General features: G+C 36.4%; 1 protein-coding gene across 1 annotated transcript; it reads right to left on the bottom strand.

Annotated features, from left to right (window-relative positions):
- Window positions 1–4,665: 4,665 nt before the first annotated feature.
- On the bottom strand, window positions 4,666–26,009 carry BNIP2 (BCL2 interacting protein 2). Its single transcript, NM_001435411.1, is given in 10 exon segments — window positions 4,666–5,323; window positions 8,946–9,044; window positions 9,160–9,246; window positions 10,606–10,737; window positions 11,406–11,508; window positions 14,309–14,485; window positions 16,144–16,320; window positions 16,818–16,885; window positions 18,232–18,338; window positions 25,832–26,009. Coding segments are annotated over 9 exon segments (945 nt in total). The 5' UTR covers window positions 18,282–18,338; window positions 25,832–26,009; the 3' UTR covers window positions 4,666–5,271.
- Window positions 26,010–26,924: the final 915 nt, after the last annotated feature.

Below are 26,924 nucleotides of genomic sequence, written 5' to 3'. Positions count from 1 at the left end.
ATCTTGTACAGTCTTCAGAACTCAATTTCTCACACAGTAAAAGGAGAGCACTAGGCCAGGGAACATCATCTGAAAAGTGGTAAAATAACCACAGTACACTGTCTAAATGGCAGCATGTAAACCTGTAAGAAAAATGTTCAAATCCTTGAAAACGGTATGAATGTACATTAGTGTCTAACAAACTGAGTTGTGTCCCATGTGAATTATGCCCCAAGGGTTGTACAAGTCAGTGGCCTTAAGACCACAAATATTTACTAGGTATTTTATGTATATTAACCATTTAAGGGGCATAACTTCAGAAAATTCAAATACAAAAAGTGCTGTTGAAAAAAAAAAAAAAAAAAAAAAGAGTTCCCGTCCTGGCTCATTGGAAACAAATCTAACTAGCATCCATGAGGACACAGGTTCGATCCCTGGCCTTGATCAGTGGGTTAAGGATCCGTGAGCTGTGGTGTGGGTTGCAGATGCTGCCCCGAGTTGCTATAGCTGTGGTGTAGGCCAAGGCCAGCAGCTACAGCTACGATTTGACCCCTAGCCTGGGAACCTCCATATGCCGCTGGTGCAGCCATAAAGAGAAAAGGAAAAAAAAAAAAAAAAAAAAAAAAGTGCAGTGGAGTAGGTAATATTATTTTCCAAGTTTCTACTTAGCTACACTGAATGTGAAAACGCACAAAAATTTCAAAATGCAAATATTTTATCCTCTTGTAGAGTGTCTTGTAAAATAGAATTAGATAGCTATCTGAAACATAATTGTGAGTAACATGAAAGCATTAGACCGTTGATTTCGGTTGATTTCGTTTTGGTCTTCGAGGTGTTAAGTGATTTACGTAAACTTTTCATAGCCTTTTAAAAGTAGTTCTCAGAACACAAAAAATTAAGTAGATCATATACAGTTGCAATAAAGTAACAGTTCTATCCAAATTTTAGTGTCACTCCTTGCTATTCAACAAAGTACCTAATTTTCTTTTTTTTTTTTTTTTTTTTTTTGTCTTTTTGCCTTTTCTAGGGCCACTCTCATGGCATATGGAGGTTCCCAGGCTAGGGATCTAATTAGAGCTGTAGCCGCTGGCCTACGCCAGAGCCTCAGCAACACAGGATCTGAGCCACGTCTGCGACCTACCCCACAGCTCATGGCAACGCCTGATCCTTAACCCACTGAGCAAGACCAGGGATCGAACCTGCAACCTCATGGTTCCTAGTCAGATTCATTAACCACTGATCCAGGACGGGAACTCCCACATTACCTAATTTTCAACTATCATTTCAGTGACCATTAACTTCAAAGGAAAGTTAACATTGCTGGGACTTACAATTGATCTGATTCTAATGCATTCAGAATCTTGGGGTGGGGGGTAGAGGTGAAAGGCTCTCCAAGTAATTCTTCTTTACTATTAGAACACTAAGTTGATAATCACCCACTTCCCTTAACAGCTGACCTTCTCATTCAAGTCAAAGTCCTTAACTCTTTTTACATAGTCCCTATTCCCCTGACAAGGTTAACCTTTAAGTACATTAATTCCTCTATCTCTCCCATCCTTCTGAGATTTGTGATCCACTTCTCAAATATTTATATAGAATGAAAAAAATAGGCATGAAAACAAAACAGAATGGAGTAGCCATATCTACCTATTTTCAGTCTATCTCCTCTTGCTTCTGATTGAGCCAGTTAGCAATTTTCCATATACAACATGGGAAGAAGGATGATGCTACTGCCCATTTCAGGAAACTGGACTATTCTACTTGATACATCCTAATGCTAACTAATCTATCAATTGAAGAAACCTAGAGAAAGTCACTTCTGTATTTAAATACTTTCAAATTCCCTGAGCACTCACATAATAGCCAAAGAGTAATGCTATAAAGTCATTCATAAGAAGTCTCTTACCAAAAAGCAGATTCCTTACCTTTTAATTTCATTTTATTTTTGTCTGGGCACCCACAGCTTGTGGTAATTCCCAGTCCAGGGATCAAATTCACACCACAGCAGCATCCAGAGTCATAGCAATGACAATGCCAGATCCTTAGCCCACTGAGCAACCAGGGAACTCTGATTCTTTACCTTTTTAAATTCTGGAATTGCAGCTGAAGAAAGTCTAGCTACCTATATATAACTATCAATCAGCATATTTCAGTATTCAGTATAGTTACTAAACAGTGATATCCATTTTGGAACAATAAATTAATGTTTACAGACCATGAAGTGTGAAAAGTAGCCTGGCCCTAAACTTTAATCTAAATCACCATAATTGCTGACCCTCCCTGTTTAAACTTGCTTCTGTATCAAGAGACAAAGCAGAGGAAAATATGCATTCTCATTACAGATTACCAGCCTTTGCCCCTTTCACTCCACAGTGCCCTTATTAACATATTCTGTGTGAGGCTTGCAGGTTTTCCTGCCTGATACAGGAAATGGTACCAACAGCTAGCATATACAGCACTTCCCTTAACAAGGACACATTCAGTGGCATATTAGACAACAGCACTCTAACCCTTTATAGTTTTCTTTCTCTTACCTCCTTGTTTTGTAATCTTTTCCAGCTACCCTGCTAGGTCCCACTTAAAACCATACTTCTTTACACACATCCCCATCCCCAGTTAAAGACTACTGAGCTTAAACTTTGGGATCAATATAGTGTCTTCCTTTGGTGCTAATAAGGAATATGACCAAGCAGAACACAATCCAATTACTTTATATGAGAAACTCTTGAGTAAAAAGAAGCACTCCAAAGCCTAAAGACACACACAAAATATTCTGGTAGAAACATCAAATTAAACAAGTTAGGTCCATGACCTGTGCAGAAGATAAAATAACACAATTATATGTACTTTCATCTCAATCAGTAATGGAAAATTAAAATTGAATGATACGGGGAGAATGTCACATAGCTACTAATTACAAATAACAAACTTAATAAATGCTTTTCCTCTAACCTATTTATGATCTTAAATCCCAACGTTACAGGGTATGTCCCTATACCAGATTCCATTAATGTGTAGGTTAGAACAGATGGCCTTTTAAACCTAGTAATTCATAGCACATCCCTTTGGTTATATCCTAAATGCTATCACTGAGCCCTCTAAATTTTAATGTTCTAAAGGAACAAGGCTTGCAGAAGCAACCAAGTCAATAAACAGTAGTGTAGAAACTGAAGAATTGGGTAATTAATGTGGAGGAAAGCCACCCATTTAAAAAGGTCAGCCCAGTTTGAGTGAGATACAAATTTATAGATGAAAGACTACTTAAAGTGCTCTACGAATACAGACTCTAATCACAATTAAATTCAGTATGATCTTTTATTCATATTATTCATCCTCATATGTTAAAATCAAAAGGAATGCCTAAGTTGTTATTGTTAGTTTGCTTTTTGAACACAAAGTATTTCTAAGATTGGAGCAAGGAATGATAGCTTTGGCTTTATTCACTAAAATGATATTAGTTCAGCATCTGTCTACAGCTGCTGGCTCCAATTAAGTCAGGAGGCTGCTGAGGAAAAGTCTCATCCTGGGAATCCTCCACCACCTCCCACAATTGGACTCAGGTTAGTGTGTCAAGACTGAGGAGGACAAAAAGTAAAGGAAAATTCTCTTTTGTACTAGAAACAGTATGCTAAAAACAGCAACACGTGTGGAGTTCCTGTTGTGGCACAGTGGGTTAATGATTTGCCTTGTCTCTGTGGCATTTCTGGTTGGAAACTGCCCAGCATAGCAGTTAAGGATCCTGTGTTGTTGTAGCTGTGGTGCAGGTCACAGATGCAGCTCGGATTTGATCCCTGGCCTGGGAACTTCCACATGTCATGAGTGTGACCAACAACAGGGTGGGAGGTTTGGGGGGGCGGGGGCAGAGCCACATACATGTGTGTTCAGGCTAGGATGGAATAAATCCTAACAGTTTAGCTCTCACTGACCTCAATTTTGCTACTCTTTTGTAAATTACCTTATAGGAACAGCTGAAGCGTGGTATGACCTTAAATGAGGAAGGTACTAAGTTTACCAAATATATGAGCCACACAAGTATATGACGTAGTAGTAGACCAATCTGTTGTTTTTGGATGATTTTGTGGGTAATTAGTTCTACTTGGAAACCTAAGTACAATTTCAGTGTAGAGTCAAGGTTCTTACCAAATTAAACAAGGAGTTTATATGCTTACACCAAATGTGTCATCCAAAACAGCATAATATGATGATGCTCTAAGACTTACAAAATAACTTAATTTACAGTACTGTCAAGACGATTCAACAGAAAATGTGAAAACAAACCAGGGGTTAGGTCAAACACCTGATGTGAAAGTATTTTGGTAAAGTGCCCACATTGAAGACAACTAAATAAAGCAGCCCCTGTTTTCTAAAGAAAAGTATTAACAATGAATAACTCACCACATTCTCTGAATATTACACTGCCCTCACACAAATTCAGGAAAGTGATACCCTGGACACACAGTTTATTTCACATTAGTGAACAGACCTAAAAATTTTAATGAAGTTCTTTCTGACTTTTAGCCAAAAGATAAAATGTCCAATATATACATACACAACCAATTCTGAACCTCTTAAATTCTCTAATTCTAAAAATGTCTTTTTGACATGTCTTTTAAGTTAAAAAAGGAAAAAGTGCATAATACACTCGAGTATGTGTGTCTGAATTAAGAAACAACAAATGTTAAGGGGGAAAAAAGCTCAGAGTGGTACTAATCTACTTAGATTATGTACATAACCTTTGGATATTCATGAGAACCAGTTTAACTGTCCCTCACCTTATGAGCATATTTTCTAAGTGACCCAGGACATGTATTGAACCATTTACAAAAACAAAAATTCTAACATGCACTTTACAAAACCATGGTCTTATTTATCTGCATATTCTTCCACATGAAAGGTATACATTAAAAAATATTGCTCAAAAACATAAAAATATATATTATCTCTTTCCTTTTCCATTTAGGCATATAAATATTTTACTGAAGAAGACACATTATTTAACAAACAAATCCAAAAACTGCTTTATATAAAGTGTGGTTCTCTGCTATTTAGCAATATAAAATATAAAATGATTACAAGTAGCTAGTAAAGAGCTAAATTCAAGAGATCTGCAAACCAATACAGCAGTGAACAGTCCCTCATACAAAAGTCCATTAAGAAAAAGTCAAGTCAATTCTGTAACAGGTTACATAAAAACCAGGACCAATAAATGCATTATAAATGCAAAAAAAAAAAAAAAAAAAAGCACTGCTTCATCAGCACATTCTTCAGTCATGTTTGGACTAGATGCCAAACTTACTGTTCATTTTTCGGTTCATCTTGTTTTCCATTAAGCTCTTGATCAACTCTGTTTAATGAAAAATAACAGATAACCAATCAGCAAATGAACAATTCTCTTTCTAAAAATAATGATGAATTTTAGGATAGATTATTATTCTGTTAAAAACAAAGCTTTGCAAAGAAGCATAGTAAAAAGGTTACCAAACATTTCCCAAACTAGGAAAAGATAATTTTTAAAGGCAAGAGGACACTGGCAAGAAACGTAACTGTTGTTTCTTTGAAGATTATAAGGTACTTTACATACAAATGCCCATAAACTTTATTAAAAGTTTAAATTACAACAGGCATATTAAAATGCTGAAATGTAGCGTGGCTGGGGCAAGAAGCCAAGTGATAAGAAAGTGGCAGGAAAAACAATTCATCAAAATAATTTTGTTAACAGAAATATTAAAATGCCACTGATGCCACCAAATGATCAACTTATATATATTTTCAAGTTCAGTGATAATAGTACATATTTACATATGCCATAATTATTCTCCAAAATTTACAGGTACACTTAGAATGTGAATGCCTGTCATTTATTTTGATAGTAAGAGCCTGTAGGATTTAATAATCACAAATATCTAGATGTAGTTTAAAAATATGACTAGAACAGGAGGACGATACACAGAGACCACATCAAAATTTAGGCAAGTGGGGATTAGGAAAAATTATGTAATTACCACACAAAATTACAGACAACTCTTTACAGACAATGTACAACAATCTATTACTATTATATTTGTATATTTATATTTGTAGTAGTTTGAATCACTGATGGAGGGGAGTTTAGAACAACTTGGTATAACATATGGAGATACTTCTCACACTTGTTTCAACTACTACAATCACCTGAACACTAAGTGAATCAGACCTAAAACCCCTGGCCTGTGGCGACACCAGATTAGCAACCTTTAAAAACATTTTTTATATTGTTATCAAGCAACTGAAGGTACACATTTTTGATAAGGCATGCAATACACATTAATGTTTTCAACATCTGAAATATTGGTATGAGCCAATTTCATAATCACTTTATTTTTAAATTCTGTTCAATCGTTTTAACAGTCAACATCTCCTTGGTCATACCTGAACTGAGCTCTTTGAAAGAAACATCTAAAACATTTAAAACCGTTATACTTCAACACTCAGTTCTGAATCCTCCTTATCCAGTACTCCTTATAGAGAGTAAGTAAGCTCCCCAACATGTAGCTTCTGTTAATTTGATTTTGAAACATGCCCTTAGATTTTTAAAGCTTGAAGGTTAACATTTTCAAGCTGATAAGAATTTGTTACCTCTTAAGGCTAAAGAAACTGTACAAAAACTAAGAAGTGCCTAAAAGATATATGTAATGATTTTATTTAAGGTAAATGAAACAGAAGTTAAAAAAAATCAAGATAAAATAATAGTGGTAGGTTTCAAATAATACATTTAAATAAAAGTAGAATTCCATTTTTTATGATGCCTGCATTACATAATTAAGAATTTTGTAAAACAGCACAATATAGGTGTTATCAACAAAGGCAATTTATTTTGAGATCCATGAAGAAGTTGGCTTCAAAATATTCTACAATTTTAGACTACATTTCAGATGGTTGTCTGGCAAATGCACAATGCCTTGAGAGAAATGAGATATTAGCAAGATCTAAAATCACTGTCCATATCTCTATGTTAAAATACTTAACTGTAAAGTGTTGTATAAAGCTATGATTCTATCAACTCAATTCTTGCTCATCAACAGAGCAAAATATGTTCAAAGTTAATATTCTAGTTCTAGTTCTTTACAATGGTCAAAATGATAACTGCATATAAATCTCTCACCTTAACCCTCCTGAAAGACTGTATAAATCTGTTTTGCCAATTTGTCAATATTTTAAAAATCCAGTAATGAGTTAAATCCAAATCCTACATTTTTCTAAATTACTATATAAAATGGTAACTATTTTTAAAAAATGGTAACTATTTTATACTCTTGCCTTTCATCTTCTATGCCAAGACATTAAGAAATGATAGTTTGTTATGCTCAAAGCAGAGGTATTCAAAATTAAAGATGGAAAGCAGAGTGTTTCACTATTAAATGGTAGATTGAACTTTTAGGTATTTTATCACATTTAGAATTTGACTAGTTAGCAGGCCATTTAAGCATACAAGGAAATCAATGTTGGTTAGCCAAAGAATATGTGCATTGCAAATATAATCATCAACCCCAGGGAGTGGGGGGAAAACTGATCCATTTAAAAGGTACATAAATATTTCAAAAGCACAAGCCAGAGATTTAAGGTATATGGTGATACTGATAAGGTCTTACAAGTAACTGGTTTTTAAAATAGTATTCTTGGGAATTTCTCTGGTTTTACCATTAGTACTTATACCAAAAGGAAAGAGAAGCTAAGGTCTTTATTTTCCAGCTTTAAGAGTGAATCCAAGCCACACCCAGCATGAACTTTGGATTCACTCTGTGTTTGGATTCTGGGGTATATTTATATTTACAAATGCTATTATCTTTGTCTACAAGCTAACCAACCAAAAAGGAAGAGTTAGTCTGTGCAATGCAAATGGACTAGTCTAGATGCAACCCAGTCAAGGTGTGCATATACCTTTTCTGTTTCTTTTTTAACTTTTCTTCTTCATACCTTGGTAGGGAAGAGTTATTTCAGTAAATATACATGTTATGAAGATGAACAAAAATGCAAAAAAAAGGCACTAAAAATAATCTTATAAGTTTGCAGGCAAAACCAAAAACATTGATTATACTATATAGAAAGTCAAAACTGACTTAAATGTGGCTTTGACACATTCAACAGACTAAACCTCTGATTAACAGAACAAAGAAACATTTTCCTACACTATACTACTGTGATACTCAACTATTTATGTTAACAGCCTTCTACCAAGTCCTTTAAAAGTGAAATAGGGAGTTCCTGTTGTAGCTCAGTGATTAACAAACCCGACTACTATCTATGAGGACGTGGGTTCAACCCCTCGCCTTCCAGTGTTGCCATGAGCTGTGGTGTAGGTCACAGATGTAGCTCGTATCCTGCATTGCTGTGGCTGTGGTGTAGGCCGGTGGGGTGGCTACAGCTCTGATTCGACCCCTAGCCTGGGAACCTCCATATGCCATGGGTTTGGCCCTACAAAGACAAAAGACAAAATAAATAAATAAATAAATAAGTGAGACAAAAATAAGTGAATTTGGTAAAAAGAACAAATTCCAGTATTAAGATCAGGCTGATATAAGTATTTTATTTCCCTAGTACTAAGATTATTTGATGCAATGATGAGATTATTCAAATTTGGAGAGCAGTACCGTTTAAGTCTGGAGAATGTTCTTTACAAGTAGCCAATTAGGAAATCATCTCCTAAGATTGTAACTAGGCTTTAAAAATATAAATGAACGACCAGACACCAGACACAGGATTCCTCCCGCTTCTTCAACTGAGAGCCTGAAGAAAACAGCGACTTAAGGGAAGGGTTTTGGAAAGTGTCTTCTTCCCCCTTTTCTTTGTTACAAAAACAAGAGCAGTTACAAAATATTTACAATATATGAAGGGAGAAAGAATGAGTATTAAAATATTTACCTCCTGCACATCGAAATATAAAGATCCAGTACAATTAAAGAAATAAAATAAATAAAACAAAAACATACTGTTTTATGCATTCTGGTATGCCAACATATTCCATGGGGACAAGTTCCGCTAGCTCTGCCAAATTAAAGACGTATCTAATTTTTTGGCTGAATTTTGAGCTACAGAAGAAAAGAAAAATATTAATCACCTTACTATTTCTGACCAATAGAACTGACAAGAAATTCATACAAAGAGTTTTTTTTTCCCCTAAGTCAAAGGTTCTCAGAAAATTACCTAATAAATGGTCTTGTAACAGCCAGAAGTGTTCTGATAAACCAAGAGGGATGTACAATGATTAGAGACTTTAGGTTTTTCCGTAACCTGGGGTTTAAAAAAAAGAAAGAAAGCTTTAAAAGCTCTATAAAGTCTAATGCTAGAAGAAAAGCTAAGACATCTGCAAGTATGTGCAAGTCTATACAAAAATTATTTGAAAAAACCTTCCTCCAAGAGTGTCATTTATATATGTTATTCCTAAAGAAAGCAAATGCACTTTTGAATTCACTGAATTCAATGGTCCTTCTTATTGCTATGACATTGAACTCTACTTCATTTGGCTAAATTTATGTCCACCTTGTAGCCTGTTATTAAATGTCTCCTAGTATACATTCACTTGCCTTCAGGACAGGACTCTCTCAACCAGGGGTAGAGGCCAATACTGAATTTATACAAAAGTAAGCTGTTAAGTAAGCTGTTTTCATTTTTCAGGGCAGAGGGGAAAGAAACTATTAGTAATTTCTTCAACACCATGAAAGACACTGAGCACGTAGAAAGGTGGGAGGGGAGATCAGAGAAACAGGAAACATAAATCAGATATAATGCATTCTTATGGAGTCTAAAAATTGATTAAAAGTTAAAAGCATTATCCTAGACAACTTAATGACAAATAAAAACTGCTGTTTTATCATCATATTTCTCACTTAAAGTGATCTCTAAGCATATATTCTTTAAAAATCACAAGAACCAGCCTATGTCATGTTAGGTATGAAGAGAAATCTATTAATGGGTCTGATTAAATTAGTCTGAATTAGCTATGGTCAAGTCAAACCAAGCGAAGGATGAAAATACCCTCCATCTGCATAGATGACTAACTTCCAGGAGAATACACTTCCAGAGTTTATTCTGAAGAAAGACTACAACTAAACAAGCATCTTAAGGAACAAAATATACTAAGTACTACAAATGAGGCAAAATCCAGAATGTAATAAAATGTAATAAAATAAGAAATATACTACATTCTCCACCCCTTCTCAAAATGTAAATTATAGGAAAATGTTCCATAAGGTATAAAGGAGAAATAAAGAGCTGTGAGTTTGAAGGAGTTCCTGCTGTGATGCAACAAGACTGGCAGCGACCCTGGACTGCTGGGACACAGGTTCCATACCCAGCACAGCACAGTGGGTTAAGGGTCCAGCTTTGCTGCAATGGTGGCTCAAATTCCATATGCCACCAGGCGGCCAAAAAACAACAAAAAAAAATTAAATACAATGTTACCTAATAAAATAAAGATCATTAAAAAAAAGGGGGGAGCTGTAAGTTTGAAAATAGAAACTTGTTATGAAATTAATAAATGTAATTTATGAAGCAGATACATGGTGCCTTCAAGCGGAAACATAAAATGAAATTTAATAAGGCCATTATAGAAATTATTCAGACTAGATTTCAAACTTGTATTTATAATACCTTCTATCAATTTGTTGATAACATTTCCTGAGCCATCCCAGACTGGGCATTTTTCTTCGAGTTGTTGCACCATTTAAATAAACTATCATGTAGTTCTCTGCTACTAACAGCTCCAAAGTGCCAATAACATACCTGTAAAAACAAATTAAGTTCAAGGCTTAAGCACTGCTATGCAGAATCAAACCACTTATCCAAATAATACAATTCCCTTCCTTCTCCTTCAGGGAGAGAAAAAACTAAAATTTAAAACTGCATTAGTTGGTGTTATGGTTATTTAAAGAAAAAAGGTTTAAATGATGTTTGATATTTGCTTCAAAATTATACCATGGGGGGAGTATTTGTGAGAATAAAATATAAACTGGTAATTGTGGAAGTGGGTGATTGTTAAACGAAGCTTTAATATACTTCTCTTTACCTTTGCATATGTTTGAAATTTTCCCCAATAAAGTTTTTAAAAATCTGCAATAACTTGAGAAACAGAATGACTGTGGAAACACAACAGAACTGAATTAGCTTTCAGCCAAGTGATTCTGAGACAAAAGTCACTTCTTTACATTTAAAATGTCCTCAAATGTAAAATAAAGAAGTTGGAACAGATCATCTGTAATATCTCTTCCAGTTTTAAAATGATAATTCTACTGAGTTGGAAACTGGATAGTTTCATAATGCCAAAAAATAGACCTAAGGAATCAGAACTAGGATCTTTAGCATTTTTACCCAGCTAAATCAAGTTCACTTCCTTAAACTGGAGACCTAAATAACTCAACTCTGTTCAAATATTTTTGTGATGATCTACTTACTTAAAGAGATTGTCCATCAAGTATCTATAGTTAGGCTGACCACTTTCAGGCATAAAACAGACAGCAAACACAACAATGGCATTTAATCCATCTCCGTAATATCCTGAAAAATAAACCAGTATGAGTCTACTCTGAAGATTTTTCAGAGGATACCAGTTGTGGTTGACAAATTATAGTGGCTGACGTTCCACACATTTCTGAATCAGAAAGTATAGATTTTTTGTCTTGACCCTATATAGTCTTATAGAGATCTTAAAATCCTCTTTTCTCAAAAAGACAACAATAAAATTTAAAGAGGAAAGGGAAGGCATAAAAACCAAAAATCCACTTAAATTAGCACACTCAGAAAGCCAGTATTATTTTAGCAAGTAGAGTAATATAATCTAGGCAGACATAACACAGTATCTGCAATAAAACATTCTTACGCAACTTAAGCTTAAAGTGGTGGCTTTTTAAAAAATAGTTCTAGGGAGTTCCCATTGTTGCTCAGTGGTTAACGAACCCAGCTAGGAACCATGAGGTTGTGAGTAGGATCTCTAGCCTCGCTCAGTGGGTTAAGAATCTGGCGTGGCTGTGGCTGTGGTGTAGGTCGGCAGCTGTAGCTTTGATTAGACCTCTAGCCTGGGAACTTCCATATGCTGTGGCTGTGGCCCTAAAAAGCAAAAAAAAAGGAAAGTTCTACATTTAATGATTTCTAGCATTTTATAGATTTTAAGGTATTAAAAAGTAAGACAAGATTATATCTGACGTAAGTCCAAGTGAAGAAAAATAGTGCTGAAATACATGTTTTAATTATAATATCTAAAATATAAATGTTTTAAATATAATACAGATTAAGCTGTAACTATTAGGAAATATTTCAGCTTTAATTTTCTATTTTTCACAAACACACACTGAAAAGGTTTAAACATTTCAAGTACATGAGAATCTTTACTACCTTTCTGAATCCCTTAGTCACAAAACACACTGTGCTAACTCAATGGGATAAAATGGCCCTGTTTTCCCCTAAAAAAATAAAGTGCTATTTCTCAAAAATACTAGGTTTGAATCATAAGGCAGGTCTTATAACTTGCTTCCAATGAACTAGCTGAATTAATACATGTCTGTGGACTTCCTGATCCATATTATCCTGTTTTCTTCACTGAATAAGACTAAATTAGGCAGAATAATATAACTTCAAGTATTCAAGTGATTTGCTTTCAGATGAATGAAGACTACAGAAATAAGCAGGAGAATGCATTTGTCTGAGAGTAAATTAAGCAGAAACAACGCTCTGTGAAAAAAACCCAATCTGCCTGACCTATGTGGCCCCCTGTCCTATATTAGAAGGGTTTCAGGTAATATGACATGCTCTACAGAGTGAGTTGCATTTTGACTACCACTAACATTCTGGTACTATTTACACAGTGCCTAGATAAACTTCTATGTTCAGCACAGTCAGACTGATAGAAGTGAAAACTGCCACTTCATAGCTTTTCCTGTTCGACTTGTAAATTTCGTAAGGAACAAAGCCTTATTCTTGTAGAGTCCACAAATAAACAAAGTAGGTGTTCCATAAAAATGTGGAATGGGGAGTTCCCTGGTGGTCTAGCAGTTAGGATTTGGCACATAACACCACTGCGGCCCAAGTTCAATCCCTGGTCTGGGAACTTAGATCCCACATCAAACCACTGCATGCCATGGCCCAAAAAACAAAGCAAAAAAACCCAAAGCAAAACAAAAGAAACATAGCAGTTTAAATTATAATAGCTCAAACTGGAAAAAACTTTTATGTCCATCAAAAAAGGGATGTACAAACAAACTGTGGTTTATCCACACAATACAGTACCACTCAGCAGCAACAAAGAATGAATTCCGGATATAAGCAAAAGCATGAATGAATTTCAAAATCATTATACTGAGCAAAAGTAGACAAAAAGTATATTCTAAATGATTCCAGTTAAATGAAATTCTGTAACAGGCAAAACTAATCATGGGATAAGGCATCAGAATAGTGATTATTAAAGAGAGGATATTCAGGGTACGAGAGAATTTTCTGGGGCAACGAACATGTTTCGTATGGCTAGAGAAAGTAGATTATATGGGTATATACGGTTATATAGGCATTCGTCAACACTTAAGATTAGAGCATTTGTAAGTGAAATAAGTCAGAGAAAAGAAAGACAAATACACAGTATACTGTTTGTATCTGAAATCTAAAAAAAAGCAATCTTACAGAAAGAGATTAGGATGGTGGTTACCAGGAGCTGAGGCCTGGAACAAAAGAGGAGATGTTGTTCAAGTACAAACTTCTGGTTAGAAAATAACTAAGTTCTGGGAACTAATGCACAACGGTGGTGACTATAGTTCCCAATGTTGTTAAAAGTTGCTAAGAGTAGATCTTAAATGTTCCCACCACAAAAAAAAAAAAAAAAAAAAGAAATGGTAATTATGTGACCTTATGCATGTCTTAGCTAATGCTATGGTAACAATCACGGGCAATATATAACGTATCAGATCAACATGTTTAAACTTACAATGTTAAGTCAATTTTATCTCAATGAATCTGGAAAAAAAAAGGAAATTACAAATGCTACCAAAAAAGGATTAAAGTAGTTCACTGCATATAAATTAATTACAAGTAGATAAAAAGGGAAGAAAGTCCCAGTTTAGGGGTACCAAGGGACAGGGGTTGGAGGCAGACAGTTTTTACTGCATACCTCTGTAACCTATGAACTTACTACATACCATGTATTAATTTTCAAATGTTCATTTTTACCCTTTTACCTCAAACTTGTTAATGTTTCAAAAAAGACGTAATATTTATTATACTTTCAAAATTATATCTCAAAGGAGAGATTCTTTCAACATTCAGAGTTCTAAAACTATAATAAAAAATATGAACACCCTTTGATCACTCTTACCTCCATGGCTGATAACCTTTTTATAGGGTTCAATTGCTTTCATATCAACCCTGTGGTCCTGTTCTCCAATTCTGAACATACGCCAGCGCCGTCCATCTTCTTTTTCCTCTGCTGCTGTGTATTCAGTAATTGAGCCTTTCCTAATAACTTCAGTAGTCTTGGGTTTTGGAAGATCATCTGCCAAAATAAAAGGTTTTTGAATCACGGATTATTATTTACACAATAAAAATCAAATTACATGTTAACCACCTTACTATCTAGTTTTAGTTTGTTCAGAGAATTTTTCATCATACCTTCTGCAGAATTTTAAATATTTCTTCCATAATGGAGGAAAAGGCTTGCTCTTGATTTAAGGCCATTTTGTTTTTACAAATCATAGATCTTTAACTTTTCCGCATTGCCTAATTCAGAGAGGACCCAATCGCAGTGCAACATACATCCACAAGTTCAGAAAAGGTAATTGATACAGCCATCAAAATCTTAGTATACTGGCCCTGCAAGGCGTTTCCAGATTCCATTTATAACACTGCCCTTGACAGTTACCACTATGGTAACTTAAAGCAACTCTGGAGCCAACTGTCTTTTTTTGTTGAGCACATAAATTACTCCCCAAACATTTTAATACCAGATAGAAAGTGGTTAACTAGTCAATAATTACTTCTCATTTGATCAGTCTTATAAAGCAGAAATTTATGGATAATATTCTTAGGTGTGTACATGCAAAAGTCTATTTTAAAGTGACATCAGCCAAAGCAAAAGCACCAATGATTAGGCATAATTTACATTTTAAGATTGCATTTTAGCTATTTTTAATGAAGTAATGATTTTTCAAAAATTCAGTATCATAGTCCTTACCAAAAGATGGGGGGAGGGGAAACCTACTGTATGTTAGTTGTTTCCAAGACAAAGCTGTTAACGGAAAATATCCTTCCAGGAAATGACTACAGCAGCATTAAAGAAAGAAGAGACAAAACACACAGGCAGAAAACTATTTCAGTATCTTTATAAAATATTGCTTATTACTGGACTGCTTATTGAACCAGTAAAATGGGGAAGAAAAAAAGGAACAAAAGATAGAGCAAATTAAAGACCTTACTCCTTACTGCAGATAACATACCTAGTGCTGCTTTGAAGTAAAAATAACTTTAAAGATGAAATATATATATAAATTAGTAATAGCTATAAAGATACTACAGACAGCAATTACCTAATAAAGAAAGCATGCAAAGCACAACACATGCCAATTGCTTTCAATTCCAAGTAACTAATGATAAGGAATATAACGGTGAAGGCAAGGAGTAGACATTAATTCAAATCGGTTGTTTACAAAGTGCAGCACTACCGGGCAAACCTATTAAAAAAAAAAAAAATCTCCCTCAAATAAAACTCCCTTCAGAAATCCATCTCTGCAAATTCTTAACTACTTTTAGCACATTCCCTAAAGTACATGTTTCTTCAAAGTTTTTTTTCTTAGTTGATCAACTGACTAAAAGAACATGACAAATTATCAGGTAGTATTTGGCAGTAACAAGGAAAAAACCTAACTTTACAGCACTGGGCAATTAAGAAAAAAGTAAAGCTACATGTGTAATCTGTTATAAACAGTTTTGAAAGCCATGAGAATATTCAGTGTTAGCAGAATTTCGTACCTGAATAACAAATATATGAATTCTACAAAGCATAACCTTATTTCAAAAAGATACCTTAATCATTAATTTTATTTGGTTTCATGATTAAGTTTTTTTCTATTATCCTAATATGAAAATGCCACTATGTATATATATGTACACAAACATTTATTAATAAAGGTCAGGTAAAAACAATGGAATAATTACCTTCCCACTCAAATTCATTACTATCCTCCGATGGTGTATCTAAGCCATCTAAGTCAATCTCCCCACTTTCATCCAAATCATCTGACAACACAGAGCCATCACTAGGGTCCAGGGTCAGGCTAATATCTGGAGCCATCAGTTTCTTTCTCACTTTATTGCCATTAACTTCTAGTGAGCCTGGAATGGGTTAAAAAAAAAAAAAAGTGAAAGATATTTTTAGAAAAAATGCTTAGAAGCATAAAGTGAATGAGAAAAACTCTAACCTTTTATTTTTGAGAAAATAACCTTAATTAATTAATTACAATTCTAGAGCACTAATTTACAAACATTGGATTTTGATCACTATTGCTTCTATATCATAGCAAGATACATCTGAACAAGGATATGCTGTTTTAAATAAAAGAAGCGGATCTTATAGTTACTTTTTACTACTAAAAATGATCTCACCTCATCCCTTTATTGTTGAAATTTCCAAAACCCAAGGGTATGTTTTTGGAAAGTTAAATTTCCAAAGCATTCCAAAAACACTTTCCTAAACATTTAACTTATCCTTTGGCACCCTATGACAGAACAAAAACTAAGTATATTTTTTATCTTGACAAAGAAATGTGTTTTTAAAAAAATAGCACAGTTAAAGTCTATCATTTCACTGAAACTAAGTGTCAAGTTCTTACCAGGCTGACTCTCTGGTCCAGTTACAGCTAATACATCTGCTTCAATACTATCATCTTCCGGTAATGGTCTAGAACACACAGACATAATTTTTAACCCAGAAATTAAAAGAAATTTTTTTTGAAATACAAGGATTAAAATAGCTTATAGAAACAATTATGTGAAAAACTGAATAAAGCAACGTTTCTTAAGCTTTATTAATTTACAAACCACTGTTAAAAAAAAATTTTCAGACTGCCTGAATTGACTTATAAAGTAATACATAAAAGTAGATATAAATCTACTGCTGCTCTTAAATACAACTACAAAACAAATATAAAAATCATTAACATGGAAGTTCTCTTTTGGCACAGTGAGTTAAGGATTTGGCATTGTCGCTGCAGCAGCTTGGGTGGCTGCTGTGGCATGAGTTCAATTCCTGGACCAGGAACTTCCATGTGCTACTGGTGTGCCCCCCCCAAAAAAAATCATTAACAACCTAAAAAACAAACATATTTCAAATGCATGAATTTAATGTGATGAATGATACAATGTATGATGAAGCTACACTGTCACTCACAATAGGAACATGATAATGATGATTACAATTTTCTTTTGAGCACAGCATTTCTACATTACTATCATGCTGTGCTATGCAATGACAGTACTCTCGCCAGTTGTCCATATTCTACCTGCTGAGGAAACTTCTTATGCACTGGGATGGTCTTCTGACCACGATGGCATGGAGGTATCATTCAAAGACCTCTGCCTTTGCTCTTTTCCTCAACTCACGTGGTGGCAATACAATTGTAAATACAAATGCAGACATGTCAAGGTAGCTGGCCAGATTACCTAGAAAGCTCTTCCTTGTCTATTTAGTAAGTTTTTTCTTATAAGTGTACATTTTAACAATTCTTACAGAAATCTAAAGACTGCCTTCTCCTAGAAACCCCTCAGAATCTATTACTAGTATTAAATGAACACCCTGCAACAGTGGGTTTCTTTAAGTGCAATATTCATTTACTGATATCCCAGCAAAGAAACTATGAAGTTTTGCTTTAAATTTGTTTTCATTTAAAAAGCATTTAAAAAGGCTCAGTAACAGGAGTTCCTGTCAGGGCTCAGTGGAAATGAATCCAACTGACATCCATGAGAACACAGGTTCGATCCCTGGCCTCGCTCAGTGGGTTAAGGATCCGGCATCGCCCTGAGCTGTGGTGTAGGTCGCAGACACAGCTTGGACCTCATGTTGATTTGGCTGTAGTAGGCCAGTGGCTACAGCTCTGATTGGACCCCTGGCCTGGGAACTTCCATATGCCTTGGGTGTGGTCCTAAAAAGACAAAAAATAAAATAAAATAAAATAAAATAAAATACAATACAATACAATACAATACAATACAATACAATACAATATAATAATAAAAAGCACTGCTCACATTGGAAAATCTTCATCTTGCCATTCTTCCTTAAGTTCTACACCTTCCATTCTTAGCCTGGACTCTATGTCAACTACAAACTCCTGATAATCTGGAGAGCCAATGTCCTGTTAAAAAAAAAAGAAATTTATCGGCTTATTTTCCACTTTTTATGCTGAAAAGATCCAATAATCTTATACCTTAGTTTACACTTCCACCCTGGTCATGAAATTTATTGGGTTGCAACTATCACATTTTCCCCTCAAGAATTAGAAAACAGAGGATATATATATGCTAATAAAGTAATTACTGTTTGTAATAGGGGTATTGTGCAGTGAGGTACTTGTTTTCATTTGCAAACATGCATTTGTGTTCCAGGATGCAATTTAAAATTTCTTCTTTTTTTTTTTTTGTCTTTTTTTTTTTTTTTTTTTTTTAACCATTTCTTGGGCTGCTCCTGCAGCATATGGAGGTTCCCAGGCTAGGGGTCAAATCGGAGCTGTAGCCACCGGCCTACACCACAGCCACAGCAACACAGGATCCGAGCCACATCTGCAACCTGCACCACAGCTCACAGCAACGCCGGGTCCTTAACCCACTGAGCAAGGGCAGGGATCGAACCCACAACCTCATGGTTCCTAGTCGGATTCGTTAACCACTGAGCCCCGACGGGAACTCCTAAAATTTCTTAGTTACTGTGATTAACGTAAAAGCAATTTTGGGGAGGAGAGCACAAAAAATAAAAGCAAGTAAACATGTTCTCTACTCTAGACCCATAGGTAAATTTTATATCCTTTGGAGAGAGATTAATTCTGGAAACCGAACACTAATAAACAGCGTTTACACTCCCATGACTCAGTAGAGCTCAAGTGGTATACTGTCTTTTATATTTCCTTCTCTACAGTTCCAATGATGTAAGTCCTGAGCCACTTAAAAGAAAGCTATTCAGTACCTGTTCAGTAAATGAATTATCCCACATTCTGATTTGCTTCATATCTATACCAAGCTTTTCTCACACTGTTTAGCATGTGAGTTTTCAGATACTGAACTTAGTTTCTATTCATGCAACTACATGTTTTAACTTTGTTTTAGTTTTTTCAAGGCAGGATGTAGGTGTTACTATTTTCACCTTATAATATGAAGGATATAGTTTGGTATAGTTGATGTAGTAAGAAATAGAGGTTTAAGTATATTAAAGAAGTCATTAATATCACCTGGTTAACAGTGCAACAAATTGGTACAACTTTAGGGGACAAGCAGTATAAACAAAATATTTAATTCACTTACATTAGAGTAACTCAATAGATAGCTGAATTTATCTTTTAAAAAAGCAGTAACATATATCTCCTAAGATATAGAAAGCATTACTAGTTATCACTAGAAATTTTAAAAACAAAGTTAAAAATGATTGACACCAGTGGAAGAAGAAAGAAAGTGGGATGAGGAGAATGGTGCTTTTCAAAGTAAACTCTTTTGAATCATTTAACTTTTAAAACTATGTATAACTAGTGGTCATGTTTCATGGTTACCTATCTCCTGTGTCATTAAAACCATTCAAAAGACGCACAAAGTTGTACCAAAAAACCCATTACGTTCCAGAACAACAACAAAATTACACTGGGAATTTTCTCAAGAGTTAGATTTCACATAATAAACTAAGTTCATATCTCTGCTAAGACTGGAAGGCTCTCTTCCCAGTTTGAATTTTTACTTATGTTCAAGAGGTTTCTAATATTCTCAAAAGGTTTAAATTTTTGAGGAACCATTTGCAAACATGGGGAAAAAAAGTAAATGCTGTCTTTTCCCTACCAACATATTCGCTGGGAAAAGCCAGCAAATTTATAATTTATAAAATTAAAAAATAAATAAATTTTAATTGATATATATGAGTAAGGCACTATTAACTCTCTGGGAAAAACACAATTTTGAGAAATTAATGGAAATACACTTAAAATACAATAACCTTAACTTTAGAGTTTCTGTTTCTGACACATATCCTATACTTTAAAATAATTAGCACACATCTTCAAGTCATAGACTGTCCTCTGACAGCAACTCTTACTCTCTGGAGAGAGGAAAACAAACAAAAAAGGGATACTTATCTTACCAAGCAATCTTATTTAGCCAGAGGACTATTAGACTAGACCCCCAAATGATGGCCAATAAACCCAAATCCTTAATGCTTATTACTCTAGAATTCATGTTCAAATAAGGGTGAAGCATTCTATTACTAAAGGCTGAGAAGTGACAGTTTCTTCCAACTTTTAAACTCATTATACTTCTCAAAGTTTTCTCAAGTTTTTGATACTCACTCTAAAGTGAACTAATCTCTTTTCCTAGATTTAATAATCAGGAAAGCTCTCCATTATTTAGTCTCATATTTTTACGGGGTCAGTTGGGAAAATATTAAGATGTTCTCGGTATTTTTTTCAAACACCTTACATACCCAGAAAAATATTTAATATTTCAAAAATAAAAGAAGTGACTGGAAGTTGCTACCATTCTATTCCCAATATCAACACAGTGTCTGGCAAATAAGGCCTGTAAATATTAGTTAAATTTAAAAATATTTAATTGTAAGACATGACACTGAATAGTAAACTTTTGTTTTGCTCAACCTCTTAGGTTTATTTTGCTTATTAAGCTATATAAGTAGGCTTCATGTTAAGTTTCACCCTTCAAAAAAAGGGGTGAAAGTATTTGGTGTAACCTATATACAAGCAGTGTCAATTTCTGTTGGTAAAATTATTCCATGTTTGGAGTTCCCATCATGGCTCAACAGTAACAAACCCAACTAGTATCCATGAGAACTCAGGTTCAATCCCTGGCCTCGCTCAGTGGGTTGGGGATCTGGCATTGCTGTGAGCTATGGAGGGTGCAGACTTGGTTCCGATCCTGCGTTGCTGTGGCTATGGTATAGGTCAGCAGCTGCAGCTCCGATTCCACCCCTAGCCTAGGAACTTCCATACGCTGTGGGTGTGGCCCTAAAAAGACAAAAAAAAAAAAAAAAAAAAAAAAAAAAATTTATTCCATGTTTGTAACAGAAAATATTTATCTTGTGAAATTCTAAAATACAAAACCATATCTTTATGCTGCTTTACCACTTGAACAAGTCTATCATGTGAAAGTACTCCTCTAAACACAGTACGCCAGAGTCTTTCAGTTCACTTGGCTGATTCATTCAATTTTACTTTAATATCATCGAATCATGTGATGGTAATACACCACAGCATACGGACTTGGATATTTAGTTTGGAGATCATTAGTTAAGCTAGTGGAATAGAACCTAGATAAAGAGAGAAATATAGACCTACTCTTAATCATTCCATCACAAATTTTAAAGAGAAAAGTGCACTAGGTAGGTAAAAAGTTTAAACTGAGAGAGGGCTGTTCTTAGAAGCACATTATCATCAGCAGCTTTAAGAACAGGAAACAAACAAGAAAGGAGCAATATAAGCAAAACCACTTTGAAGGAAATCAGGATGTTGCTGACTTAACCAGTTAACCGCGGTTGTTTCCCATTTTTCTGTTTATTTATTTGGTAAATCACAATGGGGAAATGACACTTTTAAGATGCTATTTGTTAAAATAATAGACTACAACACGAGTAACCTGAGTTTTCAACAAATTTGTCGGAGTGGTGGCACATTACATAGTGATGTGCCAGTTACCAGTGGAGGGCACTGATAAATTCACAAGAGTAGATGACCTCAGTGAAGTTAAAAATCAAGGAGATGTTATATTTCCTCCTGACATAGCTGCAGAAGGGAGGTGTCATGATAAATTCAACCAAGAAAAAAATGGGGATTTTCCCCCTGCAGCCTAACAATATAAGCAAAAATTAAATATTAATATATTTAGATGCAATTAGAGATTATACTATGTGAAATAAGTCAGAAAGAAAAGGACAAATACCATATAATATCACTTACATATGGAATCTAAAATATGGCACAAATGAACCTATCTACAAAACAGAAACAGACTCAGAGACACACAGAAAAGGCTTGTGGTTGCCAAGGGGGAGGAGGAAGGAGTGGAATGGATGGGGAGTTTGAGGTTAGTAGATTCAAACTATTTCATTTTGAATGGATGAAAAATAAGGTCCTACTACAAAGCACAGGAATCTCCTGGGATAGACCATGATGGAAAATAATATTAAAAAAAGAATGTATGTGTGAATACATATATATGACATATATATATGTGTGACTCACTTTGTTGTATAGCAGAAATTTGTACAACATTGTAAATCAACTATACTTTCATAACAAAAAAAGATCATATTTAAAACTGCCTGAATTATAATTTTACATGGCAATTCTATTCTGCAGTTTAACAGAGATGCTGGAATAGTTGCTAGTAACCAACATGTATGCTGAAATCAATTACATCTGGCAAAAGGAAATGCCTAGGCAAGCTTTTCACTTCCCCTTTTTCATGAAAGAACTTCATTTTAAATATTTATGTTCACTTTTTCCTATTAAGTTGGCAAGTTGGTAGCACTTTAAATACTTTATTTATTTATTTATTTTTTGTCTTTTTACTTTAAATACTTTAGACCAGCCTGTGTGTTTAGCAACATCACTAAAACGACTCTGTAAGAATCCTATATGCTTGCTTGACATTGCTTCCTTGAGACCAGGGTGATGTAGTTTTTTAAGAATGAAATGAGATACCGCTTCACACCTTAGAATGGCTATTATCAGGGAAAAAAAAAAAAAAAACAAAAAACAGAAATAACAAGCATTAGTGTGAACATATAGAGAAGAGGAAATCCTTGTGCACTCTTGGTGGGAATGTTAACTTGGTGGAGCCACTATGGCAAACATAAGGAGGTTCCTCAAAAAAAATAAAAATAGAACTCCCATTATGATCCAGTTAATTCCACTTTTGGGTATTTATTGTCAAAAAGTGCAAACTGAGAAAGACATATGTACCCCCATTTTCACAGCTGCATTATTAACAACAGCCAAGATACACAAGCAACCTAAGTGTCTGCTGACGTATAAAGAGGTAAATAAAAGCGTTCTCTGTGTGTGTGTGTGCAATGGGATATCACTCATCCATTTAAAAAATGTTTGCCATCTGCAACAACACCTTGAGGGCATTATGGCTAAGTAAAATAAGTCCCAAAGAGAAAGACAAAAACGGTACGATCTCACTTATATGTGGAGTCTTAAACACTGCCCCCCACCCCAAATTGCAAAAACCCAAAAGCCAAGCTCACAGATAGAGAATATACTGGTGGCTGCCAAAGGTGGTGGTGGGAGTGGATAAAATGGGTAAAGGGGGTCAAAAGGTACAAACTTCCAGCTATAAAATAAGTCCTGGAAATGTAATGTACATCATGGTGACTAATTAATAATACTGTACTATATACCTGAAAGCTGCTAAGAGAGTAAATATTAAAAGTTGTAACTAAGAACGGTGATGGAGGTTAAGTAGACTCACAGTAGTAAACACTAGGCAATATATACAAATAATGAATCATGACGTTGCATACCTGAAACTAAAAAGTCATGTCAATTACATATCTCAATTAAATGTGATACCCTATCAGAAATGTTAACACAAAACTCAAGAAAGATTATAGTGGTGCTGACATTTCTCAATACTGTGACGATAAAGCACAGATAATTATGCCGACTACAAAAAGTGCATTTATTATACTATCAGTATGCAGAACATACTGGAGATGCTCTCTGAACATTAAGATAAATCTAATAACTGATTTCTAACACTGTTGTAGAGTTACAAATATTAGATGTAGCACAAATCATAACTTTGCAATATTAGCCTCATATTAGAACACTGCTTTACAGGATGTAAGCTTAAAACATCTTTTTTTTTTTGGCTTTTTGCCATTTCTAGGGCCGCTTCTGCAGCATATGGAGGTTCCCAGGCTAGGGGTCGCATCCGAGCTGTAGCCACCGCCTACACCACAGCCACAGCAACGCGGGATCCGAGCCACGTCTGCAACCTATACCTCAGCTCACAGGCAACGCCAGATCCTTAACCCACTGAGCAAGGCCAGGGATCGAGCCTGCAACCTCATGGTTCCTAGCCGGATTCCTTAACCACTGAGCCACGACGGGAACTCCTTAACACATCTTTTGATCCACTGTCAGCCAAGGTTAATTTATCTGATCTGGCTATCCATATACCTCCTTTCCTAAGAGCCTTTCTCCACCACTGCTCCTTCTACCAGCAATACTCCAGAAGAATGAACAGAATCATTTTCCCAAAGAGTGCTTTTCCCATTTACCAACCACTGGAGCATCATTTCATATGTTTCAACCAAAAACTTTGTGTTCTAAAACACTGGTGTTATTATTCCCATTTTATTTTATATATGAGGCAAATGACACAACATCATGGTTTCCGGATTATACCTAGTCTGTTTCTACTACAGCACACTGTCCCCTGTTCACTGGCAAGTTTATACAGAATAAACCTGCAATGCCAAATTTGGTTACACTTAGCTTCAAAGGTCCTGTAATGCCGAAAAACTACAACGGCACTGACTTATGATGCTCTAGTTCAAGCTTTATGTTTGCAGAAGTGGACCTGTCACACTTCCTATCCCAGCTCAACAACAGCAGGTTGCAATAGAGGAGACTATAAAAATTAAGAATAAAGTTGTAAGAAAGAAAAAAAATGTAAAATGATAGGAACTAAGGAGGTGTGAGAGCCCATCAAGAACACAGCCTGTATGGTTAACTAGACTTGGTAACTTCAAGTATAACTGAGCAAGCAATTTACAAGCTGCAGAAACTCATATAATTTTAAAGAAAGAATACGTTTAATTTCTTAAAATTATGTAATTAAGCATTAGGAGAAATAGAGATCCTAATTTTAAAAAGATGAGGATTAAAAAAAGCAACATCAAAAGGCAATCACTTCATTCAACTAACTATATGGAAGGCCCTATGACTACCTGGATGAACACGATAAAAGCCGTGCTCTCAAAGAAAGTTTTGGGAAAACCTGGGTAAATTTCAAAGCAACGTTAACATATCAAAATGGATTTCTGACTTAATATGAGCTGCTGCAGTAGATCTGCGGTGGCACCGAGGAAACCCATACCACTTTTGCTAGGTAAATAAAAAGGAGTGTCTGAATCCACGCAGCAACTCGGTTTCTCGCATAGTAAAGTCCATTAAATATCTGATTACAAATGCCGCTTCCGCGTCTACTCCCGAGGGTGCAGGGCACATTAGACGTCCAAGCTCCTTTGTTCTGCACCAGGACCAACGCTGGAGATAAATAAAGGACCAACAGTGCCCAGTCACCGCACCCAGACCGGGAAATGTGCAGGGGGCTGAGAAGAGGGCAGCTTCCAGGCCGAGGACAAGCACCACAAACGGAAAAGCGGTGGGAGGAGGGTGGGGGGAAGCAAGGATGGCAAGTGCAAACAGAAGCTCGGCCAAGGGCGGGGGCCTAAACTGGCTGGGATGCAGGAAGCGCCTCCAGGCAGTTTCTATGACGCGTCCTACAACTGACAATGTTCTGGGCTTCCTTTCTCAAACGATCCGGGGTACGCGCCCCTCAGACGTCCGCCCGCCAGGACTGTTCCCTGCCTACACCCGCCGTAAGCAGCCTTCCCGATCTCACTCACCCCGGAGGAAGCCTTGGCCTCCTCGTCTTCTTCGCCCCTCCAGGCCGGCGACGTGGGGCGGACGGCCAGGTCGTAGAACGTATCGTCGAGCGGAGCCCGCTCTCCTTCAACAGCGGTAAGACCCAGGACCAGACCCTCGGCCACAGCGGCAGCGGCAGCTGCTGACCCGGATGCAGAGGGCGACCTCCTCGGAAGTGACGACATCCCGACAGGCTTCAGACCCGGCAGCTGGCTTCTGCCCAGGTTGAGGCAGAGGCGGAGGCGTGGCGTCTTGAAGCCTCAGAGTCCCTCCTCCGCCCACACCCTCGGCTGCTGTGGGGAGGGGGCGGAGGCACTACCGCCCGCGATGGGCCTGCGCCTCCGCCAGCCCCGCCCTCCGCCGCTGGGCGGTTGGCGAAGCCCTCCAGCCTTTTCTGACCCGCTCGGTGGTTGGAGGCGCTTCCTCGCCCTGCCTTAGACCTACTCCCTCCAGTCTAAAAGAGCCATTTTTGTATTCTTTATATTGGCTTTATTGAGCATTGTGGTAGTTCTATATAATAAAATGGGTACAAAAAGGGGAGGAAAAATATCTGATGTCTCGTTGGGGAACTAAACCCCAGGAGAATCCTTAGAGAAGTTCCCATTTTGGCTCAGCAGGATAGTGTCCTAAGGATAAAGTTAGATCCCTGGCCTCGCTCAGTGGGTTACAAATCTATCTTGCGCCAGGTTGCAGGTCACAGAGGCAGCGCAGACGCCCCAGTCTTGCAGTGGCTGTGGCATAGGCTGACACCTGCAGCTCCAATTCGATCCCAGGCCTGTGAATTTCCTTATGCCATAGGTGTGATCCTAAAAAGAAAAAGCGGACGGGGGGGGGGGGGGGGGAGTGGCGGTTGGGAAGGGCAAGTACTGTAGCCAGACTGGGATCACAAACTTTTTAAGGCCTGAGAATTTCTGTTGTGCCTCAGCGGGTTAGGACCCCGATATAGTGTCCACGAGGATGCAGGTTCCATCCCTGGCCTTGCTTAGTGGGTTAAGGATCCTGCATTGTCCTGAGCTGTGGTGTAGGTCACAGATGGGGCTCAGGTCCCACATAGCTGTGGCTGTGGTATAGGCC

This window comes from Sus scrofa, chromosome 1 (genome assembly GCF_054392235.1).
Source record: "Sus scrofa isolate SSC_HxYL_T2T_F1_AM1 chromosome 1, Sscrofa_HxYL_maternal_Yorkshire_Landrace_v2.0, whole genome shotgun sequence".
NCBI lineage: Eukaryota > Metazoa > Chordata > Mammalia > Artiodactyla > Suidae > Sus > Sus scrofa.
The sequence above is the reverse complement of the archived record's forward strand: the minus strand, read 5'-3'. Positions and strand labels throughout refer to the sequence as shown.